This window comes from Cyprinus carpio, chromosome B5, assembly GCF_018340385.1.
Source record: "Cyprinus carpio isolate SPL01 chromosome B5, ASM1834038v1, whole genome shotgun sequence".
NCBI lineage: Eukaryota > Metazoa > Chordata > Actinopteri > Cypriniformes > Cyprinidae > Cyprinus > Cyprinus carpio.
Window position 1 is genome coordinate 9,553,897 of NC_056601.1, and position 20,088 is coordinate 9,573,984.

Here is a 20,088-nt window from a genome sequence, read left to right on the forward strand (position 1 = left end):
TATATTGGTGGCGCCACATTTCATCGGCCTTTTCCTTTTTCACTTTTGTGGTGAAGGTGCAACGCTTTTCGGTCGTCCCGAATCCGGGTTCATCCGACACCCTCACCAATTCAAGTCGAACTGAGCTGAACATCATCTGATACACCATGCCTCCTAAATTCGACCCCAACGAGATTAAAGTTGGTATGTCTGGAATACGGTAACCGTTTGACGGATTTCTGATTAGGTCTGAGCGGCCATGTTTGCGGCTTGGCCTCTCGCGTGCTGGGACTAATAAATGAGTAGAAAGGTAAAACTACAAAAAATTACCTAACGGTATAGTTTCGTTAAATCAGTCAAGATGAGTATGTTTACGTACAACAAATAAGATATTTGTAGTTTATCCTAGATGCGTGTATTTTAAATGCTATCGATACTATCTGTAGCTTCTCCGTGCACGTGGCGTTGTGAACGAATCGATTTGACGTTGTGAACCTGTGAATGTAAAACACAAAGTCCCTTTATTCTGTGGTCTTTGATAAAATACCAGTTTCTTGTTGCATTTTCACACGCGTTTTCACGTGCTGCTGTAAGACAAACTGAGCTGAAGCTGTAATGGTTAGAGTAATGGTTATGTCACTGATTACTCACCCTCACGTCGTTCATAACCCGTAAGACCTTTGTTTATCTTCGGAACGCAAATTAAGATTTTTTGATAAAATACGAGACCCTCAGTAGACAGCAATGCAACTACAACGTTCAAGGCCCAAAAAAAGGAGATCGTTAAAATTGTCAATATAACATCAGTGGTTCAACCGTAATTTTTATAGAACTACAATAATACTTTTTGTATGTATAATGTTTTAGCACAAAAACCAGCAGGTGAGGTCAGAGTGTAGAATTTACTTTACGTTGTAATGTTTTTACCCATTCAGACTATGTAGATGCATGAACCAGTTAAACTTTAGAGGGAGGATAATCTTTTGAAAACTTGCCTTTACAAAAAAAAAAAAGTTTTAGTAGCAGTGCATACCTTAGGGTTAGGCTGGGAGCGGACTAATCTCTTTTGCTATCTTTGTGATGTCGGACAGGAAAGATGTCCAGTAGTGTGGTGGTGCCTTAGCATGCCGTTCTCAAACCATAACATGTTATAGGGTTTTAATATTGACCCCAACTAGAACATGTTATAAACAATAGATTCGAAGTAATCCTGCACAGGCCTGTCTTTCACATCAGTCAGGTATGACAGTGTTATTTGCATAGCCGCTTTTTGCTGAGCTTCAATGAATGATGCTCAATGGTGGAAAAAGTGTTCGTTTAGGGTTTTTCCCACTGCAACATTTAGAAATAAGATCACTCTGTAATGTCTTACACAATATAGGTCTTCAAGGGGAGTGTAGGAATTCTAGTTATTAAAGCACACTAACACAATTTTTTTTTTTCCCCCAGTGTACATGAGATGCACAGGTGGAGAGGTTGGTGCCACTTCTTCGCTGGCCCCCAAAATCGGACCTTTGGGTCTTGTAAGTATAGCTATCATGGTTCAGTCTGTATTGTTTAAACCTATTCTTCCTATCATAAATAAGCCCCCTGCCACTGTCCTTGTCTTTAAAAGTGACTTTGAACAATCCAGTGGAGGCTTATAATGACCCACACCAATTGTCGCAGCACACTGACACTCTCCCATACTGTGTGCTCATCTTTCGTTCTCTCTTTCTCAGTCCCCTAAAAAGGTGGGTGATGACATCGCAAAGGCCACCGGTGACTGGAAGGGCCTCCGAATCACTGTGAAACTGACCATTCAGAACAGACAAGCAGCGGTAAGCCCTTGAAGTGTTCGTCTCTACACTGGCTCTTGCAGTCATCTAGACTTTAGATACTTACAGGTTTTGTTGTTGCTTCAGATTGAGGTGGTGCCATCAGCCTCAGCCCTCATCATCAAGGCGCTGAAGGAACCTCCCCGTGACAGGAAGAAGGTCAAGAACAGTAAGTAGCTTTTTATCCCACCTCAATAATACACCCTGTTGGAGGAATCATGACTTTGTGGGTTCTGGCCTTTAGTGGTAATTGACTAAGCCTCCCGCCACTGTGCTTGTCTGTAAGAGTGACATTGTACTGCCAAAGGAAGGCTAATAGTGACCCAGCTCTAGGAAACAGGGCTGCCCAACTTAATGGGTGACTCTGTGCCGAAAGGTCTGGAACAAGTTTTATTGCAGTTCTTGTTGGCCATAATGTTGTATGATGCACACTGCCATTCAGAAGTTTGTGGTCTGTAAGAATGAACTTTTAATTCAGCCTGGATGCATTAAACCCATAAAGTGTCAGTAAAACCGACTTATTTACAGTAGTTTTGAAACCAAGTAACACCATTAACTACAAAAAATGGACATACCTTTCACGAAGAGATAAATATGCAAATAACTCAAATTATTTGATCAAAACATAAGTTCCTTGATGTTTCAGTACAATTGAATTCATCCAGGATGCATTCAAGTTTAAAAATTTGTTACACAAGTTTTTAGCATGAGAGAATTGTGCTTAAAACGTTTACAAGTCTCACTGACTCCATACTTCTGAAAGGTAATGTACGTGGTATTAGTTTATTAGCATTCTATATGTGCCTGATGTTTGTATCATCCTTGCGTTTTCTTTTGTAGTTAAGCACTCTGGAAGTGTTTCTTTGGATGAGATCATCAACATTGCCCGTGTCATGAGGCCACGTTCTATTGCCAGGGAACTTAGTGGTATGTATATTAAGAATTTATGTATCTGGGAAAATATTTATCAATTAGCCTCCCGCCACTGTGCTAGTCTGTAAATTGACTGTGTACTGTCCAGAGGAGGCTAATAATAACCCAGCTCTAGGAAGCAGGACTAATCAACTTAGTGGTTAACCCTGTGCCAAAAAGACTGGAACATGCATTATAACAATGTATGAATGAGCTTGATTTAGAGGACTGTACAAACTGATCTTATTCCGTTTCTCAGGTACCATTAAAGAGATTCTTGGCACAGCTCAGTCTGTGGGCTGCACCATTGATGGTCGCCCTCCCCATGATGTCATTGATGACATCAATAGTGGCAAAATGGAATGCCCAGCTGTAAGTATTAAATGCCATTATGTTTTGGATGCGTGTATTTTTTTTTTTGCCTTTTACTTGCTGGTTTTAACTGTACACTTTTCTTTCTTGCAGGAGTAAAAAGATGATTGAAGACAAAATAAAACCATTAAAATGAAAAGTCAAAGTGTTGGTTTCTTTCAGTGGTTGTCAAACAGGAATTAATTAGTATGCTAGAAAACATGAACCAAGATGTGAATTAAAATTTTCTTCTTTGATAGAAATTGGGAGTGTTTAAGTTAAAATGTGACTGTTTAAACTTATAAACAAGCAGCATTGTCGTAATGACAGCAAAAATACCAAAACACAAGACTATATGGGGGAGCTTTAAGTCAAAAAGTACTTTGTTGGCTATATGAGTAGAATAAATATTATTGTATTTAGGGAGTATCATATTTTGGAAGGACACACTCAAAGGGCATTCAACTGAAGACACCTGGGTTTTTTTTTTTTTTTTTTTTTTTGCAGTAAGACATTAAGCATAAATTGAGGAACAAAAAAAGAACTCTTTAATTGAAATAAAAAGTATTCAAATGTTGTAGTTATATAAAGACTCGGTACAAAAGTATGTAAGCTTAGGTATGTGTTGCCCTACAACAAAAGCCTGACTTTTAAAACGGGGTGGCATAGTATGTTTCGCAACAGCAGAAACCATGTTTACAAAATGTTTAAGTACTTCAAGCTGCTCACATTTTATTCCTCATCCTAAACATTAACATCACTTTTTTTTTTCCATTTCTTGACAGTAAATTTATTTGCTTAAAACTGTGTGGGTACTGCTGCATTACGTATAACTGATTAAAGTGAATTTGAGGAGACAATGTGCAGTTTTCCTTGAAATATCTCACTGTATTCAAATTAGCACTCCGCAGGAAAGTTGCCACAACTGTTTTTGTACAGTTGCTCAATTTCTTAACGTGAAACACTTGTATTCAGTACCATAGGCTTGTCCTTGTCTCACCATTAACGTGGAAACTATTATTTGCCATGGTTGATGGAAACCAGGACGGACTGAACAAATACAAAAATCCTGCTTGTTCTCAGTTCTCCACATCCTCTTCCTCTCCTTCATTCTCTCCCTCCTGCTCATCATCCATGTGCTCGTCTTCCTCTTCATCTCTACTCTTGTCATTCTCATCTGTGCTGCTGCTCTTCTTCTCCTTGTCCTTACGTTTTTGCTCAGATGCCTCCTTCTTGCCTTTCTGACCTTTCTTGTAAGCTGAAAAAACGACACACAAACCAGTTATACACATTAATATGTCAGATGCTTTAAATAATTCATACATCTCTGGACCTAAACTCTTCGGTTTCATATAGCATTTACCTTCAAGTGCTTCCCGCAAGGGTTGCAAGAAACGCTCAAACTCCATCTCCTCCATAGCTGACATCACATCTCCAGCGTTGAGCGTCTTCCTTTTTGCTTTCATAGCAAAATTGTTTGCACTGGTGTACACAAAACAGTGGAGGTTACACTTGGGTAGGTTGCCAGAGTACAGCTTCTCATAACGAAACAACACGTCTGACTTACCAAGATGTTGCATAGAGAACGAAAACACTGGCTGCTTGAGATATCGCTCGTCTTGCCTCCTTGGAGACGTTAACTCCATCTGGCAACTAAACACGAAGAGGACAGGTTGACTGCATAATAATAAACAATAAAACTGCCTGCAGTGACTGAAAGAGCCTTTACTTAGCACTTTAATTTCTATGGTTTTCTCTCAAGCTGCTTTTCAGCTAGTTAACGCGTGCTATATCATAACTAGCTGTGATGACACTTACTGCCTCCTTTATAATCCGCGTGATGACAGCATTGGGAAGATTGAGGTCCTCTGGTCTCTCGGCCATTACACTGAATACACACTCAAAAGAGATGCAACACGACGATGTAATGTATTTTGGTTTATATTAACCGATTTGTGTTGTTTAAGATGCGGGATCAGACGTCAAACTGAAGAACCGCGAAAACTTTGTGTTAGCTTAGCCGCCAAACTTATCTGAGGGTGAACTGACACCAACTAACTTACAATCTAAAAAGATTGAAGTGGCTTAAATAACGAATTTCGTTACCTTAAATATGCGTTAGATGAAATATTCGCAAATCAATTCCCTACTAAACAAGCTAATACGAACAAAAGCTAGTGTGCTTCACTGCTCTGCAGCCCGCTTGATCATCCAAACCCATGAGTTAACCTTTCACCTCTCACTGCTCCCCGCCAACCAATAGCCGTTCAGGTAGACGTCAATCTGTAGGCAGACCTGGAACGTACACTAGATTTGTGTGCGTGGTTGCGTATTAAGCATACAGTCTATGGTATTAAGTGACACTTTTACGGTTAACCTGTAATATAAATTATACTGAATACCTCAAATGTGCATTTCAAGGTCGTTTTGTTTGTGTATTTTTAAATCGCAGTCAGTATTTACGACGGTTCACATCCTGGTAGCAGTTGTAGTCCTGTCAGTGTGTAGTCCTTATTTAGCATAGGCCTACGTTCAGAAAAAAGTCACAGCGGTTTAGAATTTTATTTTAGTCATAAATCGAAATTTTTTCTTCTAAAAATCATAGCAAACTCCCGAAGATCCCAAACATTTTAGTATATATTGGGTTTTCTCTGTATTTTTCTGGTAAATTATGAAGAATTGCGTATGGATTTTTCGATATGAAAAAATGCATATGTTTCATGGGGGGAGGGGGCAATTTTGCTGTTTCAGTGGTTGATTTCAGTTGGCTTGTGGGCTGTTGTTTTTGGGCCACTTAGCACCATTTAGATGGCAATTCTATTTATCTGCATCTCAGATCGTGTGAAGTAAACTTAGAATGTCAGAATGGACCTCTGTACAAACTGAACGTTTTGTTTTTCTTTACAATTCTCCCTCTTGCTCATTTTATCACAAAACAAAGTCCACATGAATAATGTGTTTATTTTCATATTAGTGGGACTTTCTGAAGCTGTGGTCACGTAGCAATACAGTGCAACTGCTCAATTTACACGGAATGTATATTGTAGTAATTTCATGGTCTTGCAAGTGCGTTTGTTAATGTTCTCAGATCATCTCCATTTATAGCATATGTTTCAAATGTTTGAGAGTAGGCTATTGCTTGCGTGAGAATGAATGTGAAACATGATGCACTGCTTCGCTGCACCAGAAGCAAATAATAGAGAGAGAAAAAAAATACTATTTCAAAAGTTTTTTTTTTCCATAGCATCACATTTTCCTGATATGATTAAAGTATCTATCTAATCTATATATTTATAAATAAATAAATAAATTACTGTATAAAGCATTCTGGTCTCCATGTGTGGTCCCCCTGAAGGATAAAGTATTGCATGTAGATTTTTCCATAATGAACAGACCCATAAAAGTGAACTGCTGGTGGGTGTGGCTTTTTTACATCTTTATCACACTTTAATGTTTGCCATACAGTTGTGTCATCCTCAGTTGTGGTAAATGGCAAAGACTTTCCATGACATTTTCCCTCTCTTTCTTTGATGCTCATCAAATGTGTTGAGGTTAGCTTCACATATTAGCTCATAAACCAATTAACATTTAACACCATGTTGCCTTTTTTTAGAGATTGGTAACGTTTCATTCTTTTCTTCACCCTCTGGCAATGATGTCATTCAAATGCTCACGTTTTAAATGACATCTTTAGGTCTGAATATGACTTAGTATGGCTGCAGTTTACATTACCAGCTTGTGAACTAAGAGTAGGTTTGAAGTTTTGATTAGCATAATTAGGATAAACCAGACTTAATAACTGGGATCTAATTCAATCTAAGGAAGGACATCACATTCAACAATGTTAACACCAGGTGTCACTAATAATACTAATAATACTTCTCTCTTGTATAATTTAGACCATCTCTATTGTAGGAATAATTGTTAATTAATTAGTAAAATTAGTTTATATTTTCTGCTTATAGGCCTTCACTGTAGGATTCCCATGAAATTCAACAGGAAAATGCTGGTTGTCTATAACTTTAAGCAGTCACTGTGTCACCTCCAAAGCAACAGTCTCCTCCTTTTTGAGTTTCTAAACAAAACAGCAGCAAAAATTAGAATTTTTAAAAATGCATTCTAATCAACTGAACTGTATTTATCATGTGGCATGTAAACTATTTAGATTACCATATTATTTCTATTAAATATTTACAGGTATAACTGTTACTCAACCTTCAGATATTGATGCAGAGATGCAGTTTTTTTTCCAGTTATTTTCATGACTAGAGCATTTATTATTATTATTCTTTTTTTTATTATTAAGACGGCAGCATAATGCTACATGGGACTTCAAGAAGAATTCAAAAGAAAAATATGTTTCTCAACTATTCAGCAGTAGTGTGATAAAAGTTAAGGAACAGAGAATAAAGCATTGTTTTTATAAAGGGTGATGTGTAATTGTTGCCGTTGCTTTTAACTAGTTGATCATGACTTCATTTAAGAGTCTTTAGGAGTTTCCTGAAATTAAATACTAAATTAAATCCATTTTAGTATCTGGATTCCACAATAAAATCCATTGTCCCACAAATTCAGATGACTAATACAGTGACAAAAATAGGGAAACATGTAGGCTTGGTCAGATTTTTGGTCAGGATTTCAGACCGCAAAACTGTTGTTTTAATTAAATGGAAATTTCCAACAAAGAAAATAAATGTTGATGACAAATTTAGTTAAGCTGAACTAAAAAATATGTTGGCCAATCATGTACCAAACTCCTCAAACATTTTCTTAAAAAGTGCGTTTCCATGAGTTCAGGGAATGTGTTTGTCAGAGTTCAGTCAATGTTGCAACCAATATTTGTAAAAGGCCATCACTTATTATGACTATAACTCCTAGTCACGTGCTTCCACATGCCAAAGTTCCTAGGAAGGACAGGAAGTCTGAGTTCCCCAGTCTCATTCATTTCCTTTGAAGGTTCAACCAAGAAAGTTTTAACAGAAACAGGAAAGTCCATCGACCAGCCCACTCCAGTAGATGTTCTCAGGAAAGGCAACAACCAAAAGAGCACATAAATACTGCCGTCATTGTCTGGACATTGGTCTGCTTCTGCTTTAAGACAGACAGGCCTCTCTCTCAAGAGGTCACCCAAAGGCTTATGTTGATGGAAATTTGCATTGGAATACATCTTAGATTTACAATAATTATCTAAGTGAAGAGATAATGCAGCTTTTCCTCAGTTTCAACACTGAACATTTTACTTTCTCTGTACTTTGCATCTTCATACAGGTAAAATCATATTAACAATGCATTCAAACATCTCATAAATCTCATGAATCTGTTTACCTCTAATACATTCAGGAATGAAAAAATTATTTGTATTATACATTTATATTTGTAATGTATTGCATAACTAAAATGCTTGACATACTGTTTGCTTGGACTCTGCATTTTCTTGTGCTTTTTTCTCTTGCAGCTGTTTCCGTTTTATTTTGTCAGTTCTTTAGTTGACAAAGAACACAGCATAAAACATTTCACTTGATCACCACAATTGCTTTCACTGAGTCTGTAATCAATCAAAATACACGACAACTCTATCCATGGAGCCTTTTTAAAAGATCATAAACATATCATTTGTGTTTTCTTTATTATATTACGAAAATCTGCCCTCTTTCATGCATCCTGAGTCACTGTTTCCATGTGGAAAAAAGCGTTTTCTTAAGCGAAAACAGTCTTTTTGTGAATCTAATTTGACCTTTTGAATACTTTTATACAAACTGTCAATAGCATAAAAGAGACAACTGCTTGCTGGAAGCAGTCTGTAGACAAATGAACAGCACTTACCATGGCCTATTAAAATGAATAAAAGACTTATGGGGGACTGCTAAAATCAAAGTATATGATCGGCTAAATCTATTATCTATGTATGTGTCAATCCAAAATGATTACCATAGTGGCCAGCACAACATTAACAAAAAATTACTGAAGACTGTTTACATTTTTCTGTTATTAATAACATTGATTGACCCAGGTTTTTGCAAGATAAAACCTGTTATGCACTTTCTCGCTGTCATAACAACATATTTTAGCTTCCAAGAGCAGAACCAAAACATTGGCTGCAAGTTGCCATCAACAGTTACCTCAGCCTCTGCTCTAATCCTCATCTTCACCCATGCCTCTATTACACCTCATATCTACTGCACACCTGGAGCTCTTGTCTTTCACAGAGGACAGTTGTGTTGTTGAAGGTTTGGGCAGCGGAGGAGTGGAGGAGGGTGGTTCATGCTCTCCCTACGGCTGTCAACACCTCCATTTTGAAAGAGTGAAGGAACTCAAACTGAATGAATAACAGGCTCACGTGAGTGATGAGAAGCGCATGTCTGAATGAACCTCATTGAAACACACCTGTGGAGAACACCACATTCACCTGTTTGAACTTCTGACCTATTTATGAGGTTAAGGGGCCACATGCTGCAATGCAAGGGACAGAAAACTCCATGCTAAAGTCAGCAAAGACACAGCTGATACATATTATGCGCTTATGAATATGCAAAAAATATCTTGAACAAACCACGAATGCTGCATTCACTGCATTTTTTCTTACTGTTATGCCCCCAATTTGGAAAATAACTAATTTCCCATTCATAATTATGACTTTGGGGTGTTCTTCGTATGCAATCAAATTGTAAATACAATCTTTCTGACAGGCTGTATTCAAGTGCATGTGGAAAGCTTTGTACCCTGAGTTGGGCATTCGTTATCACGAAACACATTCAGGAAGCAAGACAAAACAATTAATTATATTGTGTAAATCCAAAACAATAAATCCAAATAACTACATCTGATTTTAAAATTATGACAATTATACATTTCTATCACTTATTGAGTCTATGGTATCAAAATCGAAATGTTTTTGTTAAAGCAGACCTTGAAAGTGATAAACTCTTTACCATTTACTCGAGATGTGGTTTCTGCTCACTTTTCTCTCCATCCATCTTATTTTTTTTTTTAAATTGAATGTGTCTGGCTTCTTGTGTCATTCACTTCTAGCTGTACAAAATAGCTTGTTCTGCTGCTTGATATTCCAAACTGGTGATTCTTATCATTTTATTTTAATGCATTGTCTCCATTATAAAACACTGTTTTGTAGCACAAACAATTTTTCTGTTTACTGCGCTTTGTGATTCTTCTCATTATTTTCCTACAGCGGCTAATAAAACGAAAGTCCCGCCCATTCACAGAAAACAGCTTACTTCCATGTTGCAAAATAAGGTGGATATAAATATTGATATGTTGTATTGTCTATAGATCAGCGTTTCTGTAATGTTTCAAATTGACACACCCCTTCCAACAGCACAGCTCAGCAACTTGTATCTAAAATTCAAATTCCCACTTGTATATCTGACTTTGCTTGGTCATTCATGTGTTTGAACATTTCCGACTCCACTCAAAGGGGACCTTGAAAGCACCATCATACCACTCATCCAGGTAACTGGAATTCAATGGACACTACCAGGTGAAGAGCTGTGTTTGGCAGTTGAAGTGACACAACTGCGACAGTTACAACATTGCACAAATGCAATATGAATTTCATTCATCTCATATTCATAGTATTACAAAAACCTAATTTTTTATGGTTGTGAAGTAAGTTTCAAACCAAATGACTACTAGACAGTATGTGACTTTGAAAGTTACTATTGTAGTGACAATTACTTCAGATCTTCATTATATATATATAGATATAGATATAGATATAGATATATATATATATATATATATATATATATATTCTACTGTAATATTTTGAGTTAATAAACAATTGACAGTAAAAAATCCAATTTATTTATACTAGTCAAAGCAGCTTGACTCCAGAAGTGTACCTTGGCTCAAAAATGATTCCGATCAATGTGGCAGTTTTGAAATGAAATGAAGCATTCTGAACAGACGTCATTTGAGGAATGTCTTTTTGCACAGCACTGGCAGTGGAAAAAGTTGAGATGCTCTGTACACATTGGGCACAGGGCTCATCAGAAGCAAACAAACAGAGGTGGCTCTGTGATGATGCATGAGCCTGTCAGAGAGCGCCCGGCACTGAATACAGACCAGCAGTGTAGGGTCCGATGGAACCTGAAATTCTCTATCCATCACAAGCTGGTTACCGCATATACACACTCAATCTGGTGTATGTGCATTCACTCAGACATGCAAACACTCGATAAACTGACCTTCACTCTCTGGAAATTGAAAGAATCTCTAAATATCCAGACAAGAGTGTGCACACACAAACACATACACGTACGCAAACACAAAGGGTTGTTTGACTTCCTGATGAGTCTATTCTTTCTAGACCTAACATAGCTACTGTAACCTTTGCAAAATTCTCAACTGCAAAAATAATTCATATCCAACTCTCTAAGGTCCCTCCCCAACCCCTGTGTGATTTACGAGCGTTGAGCATTCTTAAGCGAATTGTCAAATCCTGCAAACCCTAAAGTATCCTTGGTATCTGCTAGAAGTGTTTCACACCATGCCTGGATTTTCATGCCAGTGTTTTGAACACTTTCAGTTTTTTTGAATCATCAACGGGTGAACCGTCTGTTTGATTATGTTGGCCTGAAAGTGGCATATTTCAGCTGCCCTCTGAACAATATCATAAAAGAGGTGTTGTTGATACAAGGTGAGTTTGTGTTGAAAAACAGATGTATAGAGGAGAAAGATACATATTTGGGGAGTTAATTTTGGCACATGTGGCTTAATTTTTTCCATCTCTGGTGCGTTTAGGGGATTATTTCCAGGAACATTTAAAGATGTTGTTGCATTAAACAGCAAAGCTAAACAGCTCCAGGGGTACAAATCAGTTCCCAGCAGTTTCCCTCGCACACACTTACCAGCTGCAACTCTTAGTCATTTACTGAGTGGAAGTTTCATGTTTGATCTAAGCGTCAGGATGTTCAACAATAATCTCACGAAAGGGTCTCAAGGTCACATTTTACTTTATTTATTTTATTAATATTTAAAACAGTTTAACTCATTTACCCCCTTCCAAATTCTCTTAATTATTGATTAATATATACATTTTATTGTATTTATATATTATGGTAACATTTGATGTGTCTTTCTTTAAGGATTAATTGAGTTGAATTAGTAAAAATTGCAAAACAATTATTTACAGTATATTTACAGTCATTTTTATGATTTTATGATAAGAATCATAAAAAAAATAATCCATTAGAAAAATGAGAATTGAGTATAAAATAGAATTAATTTAATAAAATGCCATTTGCAACAGCACAATGCAAAAACAATCTAAGGTTATTATCTGTAGATTGTTTGCTTCATGTAAAATATGAGTACAGTATGTTTTCCTTTTGGTTTTGGGTGAAATGTGACCTGGACATTTCTTGAGATCTTTGTTCTTTTTCCATATTAAAAGGAATTAGGTCAGTATTCCTCAAGTTTAGATAATTTTTTTTCCAGTGATTTTGATTCATACTGTTTTGGGATTGTTTTAGTTTCAGCAGATGTAGTTTCCATTGCTTTGCAGACTCTGTGTGGCAAGTCTAAGTGTTGCCATGGTATTAGTTTATTAGTTGGTTCAATCTCTATTGCTTTTTTACTTCTATTTTTAGGCAAGACTTTTATTATTCTGTCCCCAGGCAGACAGACGAATATATACACACTGATTTCCCACTGTGCAGGTTTGACATGCTTCTCTTGCTAATGTGCAAAGCTGCTGATCCCTCACTTGACTGTTATCGACTGTTATCATAGCAATGCACTGTAGAATTTTTATCTTCATTTTTTCTTCATTTAGCATTCAGGATGGCCATCTGTTTTGTCTGACAAATACTCAAACTCACACTTAAAATTAGAAGTACGTGTAGGAACAAGGGTCAATTAAGGTAACCTAAGATATTGAGTAATATTGGACACCCAAGATTTGATGTGTACATTTCTAGCTCCTAATTGTTTTGCCATATCATTGTGGTCTCATTTGTTGGTCTGAAGTATTGTGCTGACAATTTAAAAACAGTAAATTGCATGATTTACTATTATTTTTCACTCTATAAGATGATAAATAACTAGTTGCTTAGCATGCCTATTATTAACATATTGGCTGTTTATTAGTACTTATAAAGCACTTATAAAGAAACTACCATACTAACTAATAAGCAGCAAATTAACAGGTTATTGTGGCAAAATGTGTAGTTAATGGTTTGTTAATAGCAATAATTGGACCTTAAAATAAAGTATGACGAGCGCTTTATTATGACTTGCATTGGACCCAAAAATAAGGCACAGAGAAAAATTATTAACCACAAAACAGATGACACTGTGGTGGAAATGTTCATGACGTTCAGTAAAAGAATACTTTTGTGATGCCTGTATGCACAGATTAAAGACTAGTTAAATAAACTAATCACAGAGCAAATTTTTTTCACTCATCTTCATGCTATTCCACACTTGTCTGACTTTTTTTCTTCTTCTGTTGAATACAAAACATATTATGAAGAAGCTTTAAACTATTCATGTCCATACAATAAAATTAAATGAGAACTGACTTTCACTGTATGGACAAAAAACACTATTTGAAAATGTCTTCTTTTGTGTATTATGAAGGTGTGTAAATGAGAAGAGCAGTGACCTGGATTTTAACGCAGACACACAAATACCGCAGAACTGTTATTAGGAAATTTTAAATCCTCACAGAAATCACTAACTTCTTTAAACAGTTTCTAACCATTGATGGTCTCATCATGAACTGCAGATAAATTTCAAGCTTTGTGTCATGGTTCCACAAATACATCCTTACAGCGTGTGTCCTAACTAAGATTCACCTGTTTGGTGTCTCCTTGAACTTGTTCAAATTCCTGCCGTATGACTCTGTTATCAGTCATTACAGCCATTTGCTGCATATGCTGTGACTCATCTCCATCAGACTTCAGCCCTGACCCTGTAGATGTCACATCATGAATGTCATTCCAGCTGCTCTTCTGACACGTTTATCAAAGGAATGAATGAAAAGCTCCACACAGTGACATTTCCACACCACCTACTCTTTCATACATATGATTTTCCTCTCTTTCTTTCCTTCTCTCTCACTCAGATTTTGTGAGTGGATGCAGTACGTCTCTGAAGGGGCTGGCAGCTATGTGCCATGTGTGTGTGATGTCTCACAACTGCTGCGTTGAGACCGAGTGTCGTCTCATGAACTGTCTGTACTGTCTGCAGGGGAGGTGAGAGGGATTGCTCAGTGTGCGTGTCACTGGACTCTCCTCTGACCAAAATGTACTAGACTACCTTTCCTGTATTTCACAACAACCCAGACTAGTTCCTGAAATCAGACACAAACACCTTTCAATATTTCTAGCAGCTTCTCCAGCTCTAGTTTTCATTTGCTGTCTATCTAATGTGATAGTTAGAGAAGGTAAAAGTATTACTAGTATTAGAAGTATATATATATATAAATATGTTTGTTCTTATCATTAATTCATAATAAAAGAGACAAGAAGAAAGGAAAATAAACTTTATATATTTTTCTTTCTATGTCTAAAGTGACCTGTCAAATCTGTGTGTGTGTGTGTGTGTGTGTGTGATGTCAGAGGGGGTTGTGCACAGCTGTCTATAAAAGTGGCGGTTTCTAAGGGAATCTAGTGAGAGCAGAGCTGTACAGTTTTATGCATTTACCAATTCCGAAACAGGTTTCAAGAGAAAGGGGTGAGTGTGGATCGCCAACTAGTCAAATTCTTTTTGAACTGACAGACGCAGAGGGGCTGTAAATCAGAAGGCACTTTTTGCACATCTGAAACACTACTTTGTAACTCATCCAAACAGAGCACCAACTGAAACATTTTGAACGAAACTAACTATGTCCCCTCTGAGGAGCATACTAAGGCAAGGACATTTCATCACACTGGTGCTGCTGTCATGGGCCGCTGTGGAGGTAAGTTTTTGTGCTCCGTTTGATGGTTTGAACTTGAATGTACATTTAGGTAGACTCCAATACAACTGAAAATAAATGTAGCAAACTACCATAACCATTTAGAGAACATTAAAAAGTTTTACTGCTGTTCTGTAAACTATGATTCGAGACTTTTACTGATCAATAATTTGAATAAGGTCATACTGTTATAATATGCACATGTATAATAAAGTAGTAAAACAAACCTTTTGAGGTGCAAGTTAAAGGAGTAGAGTAAATAAAGAAAAAATATAACTGCACACTCCCTTAAGTAATGTTTGTTTATTACCCTAATAAACAAACAGTGTTTAAGGGAGCGTACGGTTTTATTTTTTCCACATAAAAATGTTCTAATCACAATGTCAGTTTTTGGTTGCAGATAAAACATTTATATTAAGCATCTATTACAGCATTTTAGTACAGGGAGTAATGGGGCATTGAATCCACTTTTCACCTTATTTGTGTCAGGTTTTGGCTACAGAACAAGTACTATTCTTTAACTTGGTCTAATATAGAGGCAGCATGAATTTATAATGACTTTATAGTGGCTAAGGAGGTTACTGCAATAAATCATCCGCTTTATTGCAAAACTATGTCAGTTTAAACCTTTTTTTTATTTTTTATTTTTTAAGTGAAAGCAACTTATTATCTCTTGATTTATGGTATGGAAGAAAGAAAAATGTCTCATATAGGCTAGTGTATTTCAACATCAGTCCTTACTCGTTTCCTTCTATGCTTTCTCAGGCGCAGAGAGGTTGTCCACTGAAATGCTCTTGTCCTTCCTCGCCCCCTTCGTGTCCTCCTGGTATCAGTTCGGTTCTGGACTCATGTGGGTGCTGTCGGGTCTGTGCCAGGCAGTTTAACCAAGACTGCAGCCCTGCCGAGCCCTGCGACCATATCAAAGGACTGCGCTGCCACCTAAAGGCCGGTGGAGACCCTAACAGAGGCTTGTGTAGAGGTAAGAGGAATAAAGACATTGTGACCCTGGACCAGAAAACCAGTCATAAGTAGGCCAGGTATATTTGAAGCCAAAAATACATTGTATGGTTCAAAATATCGTTTTTTCTTTTATGCCATAAATCATTAGGATATTAAGTATAGATCAAGTTCCATGAAGATATTTTGTAAATTTCCTACCGTAAATATATAAACACTCAATTTTTGATTAGTAATATGCATTGCCCTCAGATTCCAGATTTCCAAATGGTTGTATCTCGGCCAAATATTGTCCTATCCAAACAAACTATACATCAGTGGAGAGCTTATTTATTCAGATGATCTCAGTTTCAAACAACTGGTTTTGTGGTCCAGGTTCTCATATTAGACAGTGCTGTTATTGTTAAAACAAACTATTAAAAATCATTTTAGCTCACTGAAATAAGACATAAATATTAGATAAAAAAACATTTTTTTAAAAGGTCTAAAGTGATTTACTGGACTTAGCCTGTTTAATCTGGTCTAATATTTATTATACATGGCACTCATGCTAACCAAGCAATATTACTTTTAATTCTAGCTGAGGCTCAGGGTCGCCCATGTGAGCTGGATGGACGAGTCTATCAGCACGGCGAGGACTTTCAGCCAACTTGTGAACATCAGTGCACATGTGTTGATGGAGTAGTCGGCTGCGTCCCACTGTGCCCTCACCACATCTCTCTACCCGACTGGCGCTGTTCCCGCCGCCGCCTCACCAAACTGCCCGGCCGCTGCTGCCAGGAGTGGGTGTGCGATGATGACAACCGCATTGCTGAAGTGGAGCCGTTGCCTGATGCACATCCACAAGAGCACACAGACCTAACAGGCAACGAGTTACTTGTAGCTCCATCTACCTCTTGGGACAGCAGTGCAACAGCCCCTTATCAAGGTAGATGAATAACACTGGCATTAAAATGTAATCTATAGAAAAAAACTGTAGATGAATAACACTGGCATTAAAATGTAAAAAGCTTTAAAATTTTTATTTTTAAAAAAATTGGGAATAAAATTTTCAAGGGGTTCAAAAACACCAAAACTTTTCAGATGCCCAAAAAAAGAAATTTGCGAAGGATTTTATACTTAAAAATTTTCCTATTTTTATTTTAAAAAACAGTAAAAAATTTAAAAAAAATTTTTTTTTAAAAGCCTTCAAAAAATTAAAATTTTTTTTGGGGGAAAATTTAAAAAATTCATTTACACTTTTTTTTTCTTGGTGAAAAAAAAAACGAGTCATCTATTCCCTTGGGGGATTCCCTTTTGAAAAAGGGGGGGTGAGTTTTTGAAGGGGGGAAGAAGGGGGGAGGATTGGTTTTTCTTTTGAGGACAAATTTTATCAAAGAAAAAACTTTTTAAAAATTTTTTGGCCTTGTTTTTTTTTTTTTTTTAAAAAACAAACGGTTTTAAAAACCCTTTTTTTTTTGAAAATTAAAGGTTAAAAAGGTGTTTGTTTTCAAAAATCCCCAAAAACCCAAAATTTTAAAAAATTTGTTTTTTATAAAAAAAAGGGAAATATGTTTTTTCCCGGGGGGTTTTGTATACGCCTTTTTTGGGTTTAAAAAAAACCCCCATTTGGAAAAAAGGGTTTATAGCTCCTTGGGGTTTTTTCCAAAGTAAAAAGTTTTCCCAAAGGGGAATTTTGTAAAAAAACATGCCTCGCCCAAAATAAAAATCCTTTTTTCCCTGTTTTTAAGAAACCCCAACGGAATAATATTATTTTTTAAAAGAAAAACGAGAACCTTTTAAAATAAAAAAATTTTTGTTTTTGTGTTCGGTTATTTAGGGGGTTTTTTTTTTTTGGGTATGTGCATCCACCCCGTAAACAATTTTTTTTTTTTTTTTTAAACCCCGTTGGGGGGTTTTTTAAAAAAAAAAAAAAATAAAATTTTTAAAAAAATTAAAAAACTTTCAAAACTGCTGTCGTATTTAAAAGAAGCCCGCCATCGCTGCTTGCAGCTATATTATGGATTTGTTATGTTACTTGTTTTTTGGGGGTCACTGATTGGTCCCCGTGCTCAGCCACCTGTGGAATGGGCGTGTCCAGCCGTGTAACCAATAGTAACCCTGAGTGTAGGCTTGTCAGTGAAACTAGGCTCTGTCAGATACAAGAATGTGGCATCAACCCTGCACCATCACTGAAGGTAAGTGGTGTCTGTCAGATATAATTATTTATTATTATATATTTTTTTAATTTTAAAAAAATGTAACATTATAAAATAATAAAAAATATCTAGTAGTAGTAATTTTCTAAATATTTTCAGCTTTGTAATAGGCTATAATATTTAAGCATTATAAAAAAATTATATTTAAACAATATAAAATGACAATATATATAAATTTAATTTATTATTATAAATAAACTATTACAATTTCTTTTAGCTAAATAAATCTAAAAAATATACAGTATATTAGAGGTACTAAAATGACTAAACCTGAAATAAAATGACAACTACATGTAACACATTTATTAAAACTTAAACTAAAATAAAATTAAAACTGTAAATATAAAATTAAAAGCAAATTCAAATGATTAATAAATACTATTATAACACAAATACACTTAACACAAATGTAATATTCAAGTCTTTGTAAACTTGTAAATGTGTATACGTGTAAAATCTAAACTTTATCTGTGAATACCATAAAGAATATAAATATAAAATTTAAACAGTATAATTTTTAAACAATATAAAATGATCAAAACAAATAAAAGTATCAACTGCTTAGATTTTTATCATTGTAATAATATTAATAATTTTGATATTTTCATTCTAATGTTTGATCAACAGCTTCTCTTCTGTTATTGAAGTAGATTTCCCTCTCTCTTTCTCCTCCACTCCATTCCTTCACTTAGAAAGGAAAAAAGTGTCAGAAAACCACACGATCACCGAAACCTGTGCAGATCGTATTTGCAGGATGCTTCACTGCTCGCCGCTACCGGCCTCGTTCATGTGGATCCTGCTCAGATGGTCGCTTGTGTATTCCCTCTGTGACACGTACAATTCCTCTACACTTTCACTGTCCTGAGCCAGAACGAGACGACTTTACCCGCAACGTCATGTGGATACAGCGCTGCAGCTGCAGTCAAAGAAACAGCAGACAGGGCCTGTCATCACAAGCAGAGTTCTTCAATCTACCAAATGATATTCACACATACACACACTGACATTAGCTCAAGAGCACAATCAGAAGCATTTGCTCACTTTTACTGTACCAAATTTTCTGTGGAAATGTTTTAGCTCAGGATTCAACAAAATGTATAAAGCTTAGAAACAGGTTTGTCATTGCTGTTTTATCAGGTATTATAATCCATACCATAATATAGCGTGCACACACACATACTAATAATTCAATGTTCACGCCCTTTTTTTGTATTCATAAAAAAACAAATTTATTGTATATAGTGTAAATATGCTTTAATACCACTGTACATATATGATGTTTTGTTTATTTCTATTTTATAATATTTAATAGACTTCAACTCTTGTGAAGTGTCATATTCAAACCTCAATTTTTGGAGGTGAATGGCAAATAACAAATATGGAGCAAATACATGCATATGTATAATTACAATAGTTTCATTTTGTAAATAAAAAATATATTACAATTTAATTTTGTCTTTGGGTTCTTTGTGTATGATATTGACAAATAAGTGAACAGAACAGAACAGAATAGAATGGTTCTGAGTTACAAAACACATTCACTGATACCTCCATTAGAACACACAACATGGCCAGGTCAAAATTTTTCTAAATGACTTTGGTGTTGCCACTGTTATATTTCTGTCTGTTTTATCTCTGTCTCTCACTTTCTCACAGACATCTGAGACTTTCAGCACTGACATGACAGGTGAACAGGAAATGAAAATGTTGAGAATGTGAATATGCAGGATGGCAGGTGTAAATATGTGATTATGGCTATACAATCACACAGATACTCTCACAGAACATTTGAGCCACACACACTGTGAACATTTGTCACTCTTTGATTAGTCAGCACATGTTTTGTCTGTATGTCGGGACTCGGGTAACACAAGCACTGCTTATGACAGAATCTATTAAATATACACACAGTCACTGTGACACAGCCACAGTCTTCCATTGGTATGCTGAATGT

At 36.1% G+C, this 20,088-nt stretch overlaps 3 protein-coding genes and 2 non-coding genes across 6 annotated transcripts; 4 read left to right on the plus strand and 1 right to left on the minus strand.

Moving 5' to 3' along the window:
- The first annotated feature begins 5 nt into the window (after window positions 1-5).
- On the plus strand, window positions 6-3,219 carry rpl12 (ribosomal protein L12). Of its 2 annotated transcripts, none has more exons than XM_019079051.2 (7): window positions 6-183; window positions 1,429-1,502; window positions 1,701-1,799; window positions 1,884-1,965; window positions 2,637-2,723; window positions 2,968-3,080; window positions 3,174-3,219. In XM_019079051.2, exons 1-7 carry the CDS (start codon window positions 147-149, stop codon window positions 3,177-3,179), a joined length of 498 nt encoding a protein of 165 aa, XP_018934596.1. In that variant the 5' UTR covers window positions 6-146; the 3' UTR covers window positions 3,180-3,219. The 2 variants fall into 2 exon arrangements, with proteins under 2 accessions (XP_018934596.1, XP_018934597.1); XM_019079052.2 differs by having other exon boundaries at window positions 19-289.
- Window positions 2,059-2,185, plus strand: LOC122137525. The gene has a single exon (XR_006154928.1). It is a non-coding gene; the product is annotated as a small nucleolar RNA SNORA65 (small nucleolar RNA).
- On the plus strand, window positions 2,775-2,900 carry LOC122137526. Its single transcript, XR_006154929.1, has one exon. It is a non-coding gene; the product is annotated as a small nucleolar RNA SNORA65 (small nucleolar RNA).
- A 361-nt stretch (window positions 3,220-3,580) lies between the features above and the next one.
- pole3 (polymerase (DNA directed), epsilon 3 (p17 subunit)) lies at window positions 3,581-5,322 on the minus strand. Its single transcript, XM_042724181.1, has 4 exons — window positions 4,878-5,322; window positions 4,627-4,712; window positions 4,423-4,541; window positions 3,581-4,317 (listed from the first exon to the last, which is right to left on the minus strand). The coding sequence occupies exons 1-4, from the start codon at window positions 4,941-4,943 to the stop codon at window positions 4,139-4,141; spliced, it is 450 nt and encodes a 149-aa protein (XP_042580115.1). The 5' UTR covers window positions 4,944-5,322; the 3' UTR covers window positions 3,581-4,138.
- A 9,383-nt stretch (window positions 5,323-14,705) lies between these two features.
- Window positions 14,706-19,523, plus strand: ccn1l1 (cellular communication network factor 1, like 1). Its single transcript, XM_042724182.1, has 5 exons — window positions 14,706-14,982; window positions 15,745-15,958; window positions 16,517-16,864; window positions 17,929-18,113; window positions 18,827-19,523. The coding sequence occupies exons 1-5, from the start codon at window positions 14,908-14,910 to the stop codon at window positions 19,136-19,138; spliced, it is 1,134 nt and encodes a 377-aa protein (XP_042580116.1). The 5' UTR covers window positions 14,706-14,907; the 3' UTR covers window positions 19,139-19,523.
- The last annotated feature ends 565 nt before the right edge of the window (window positions 19,524-20,088 follow it).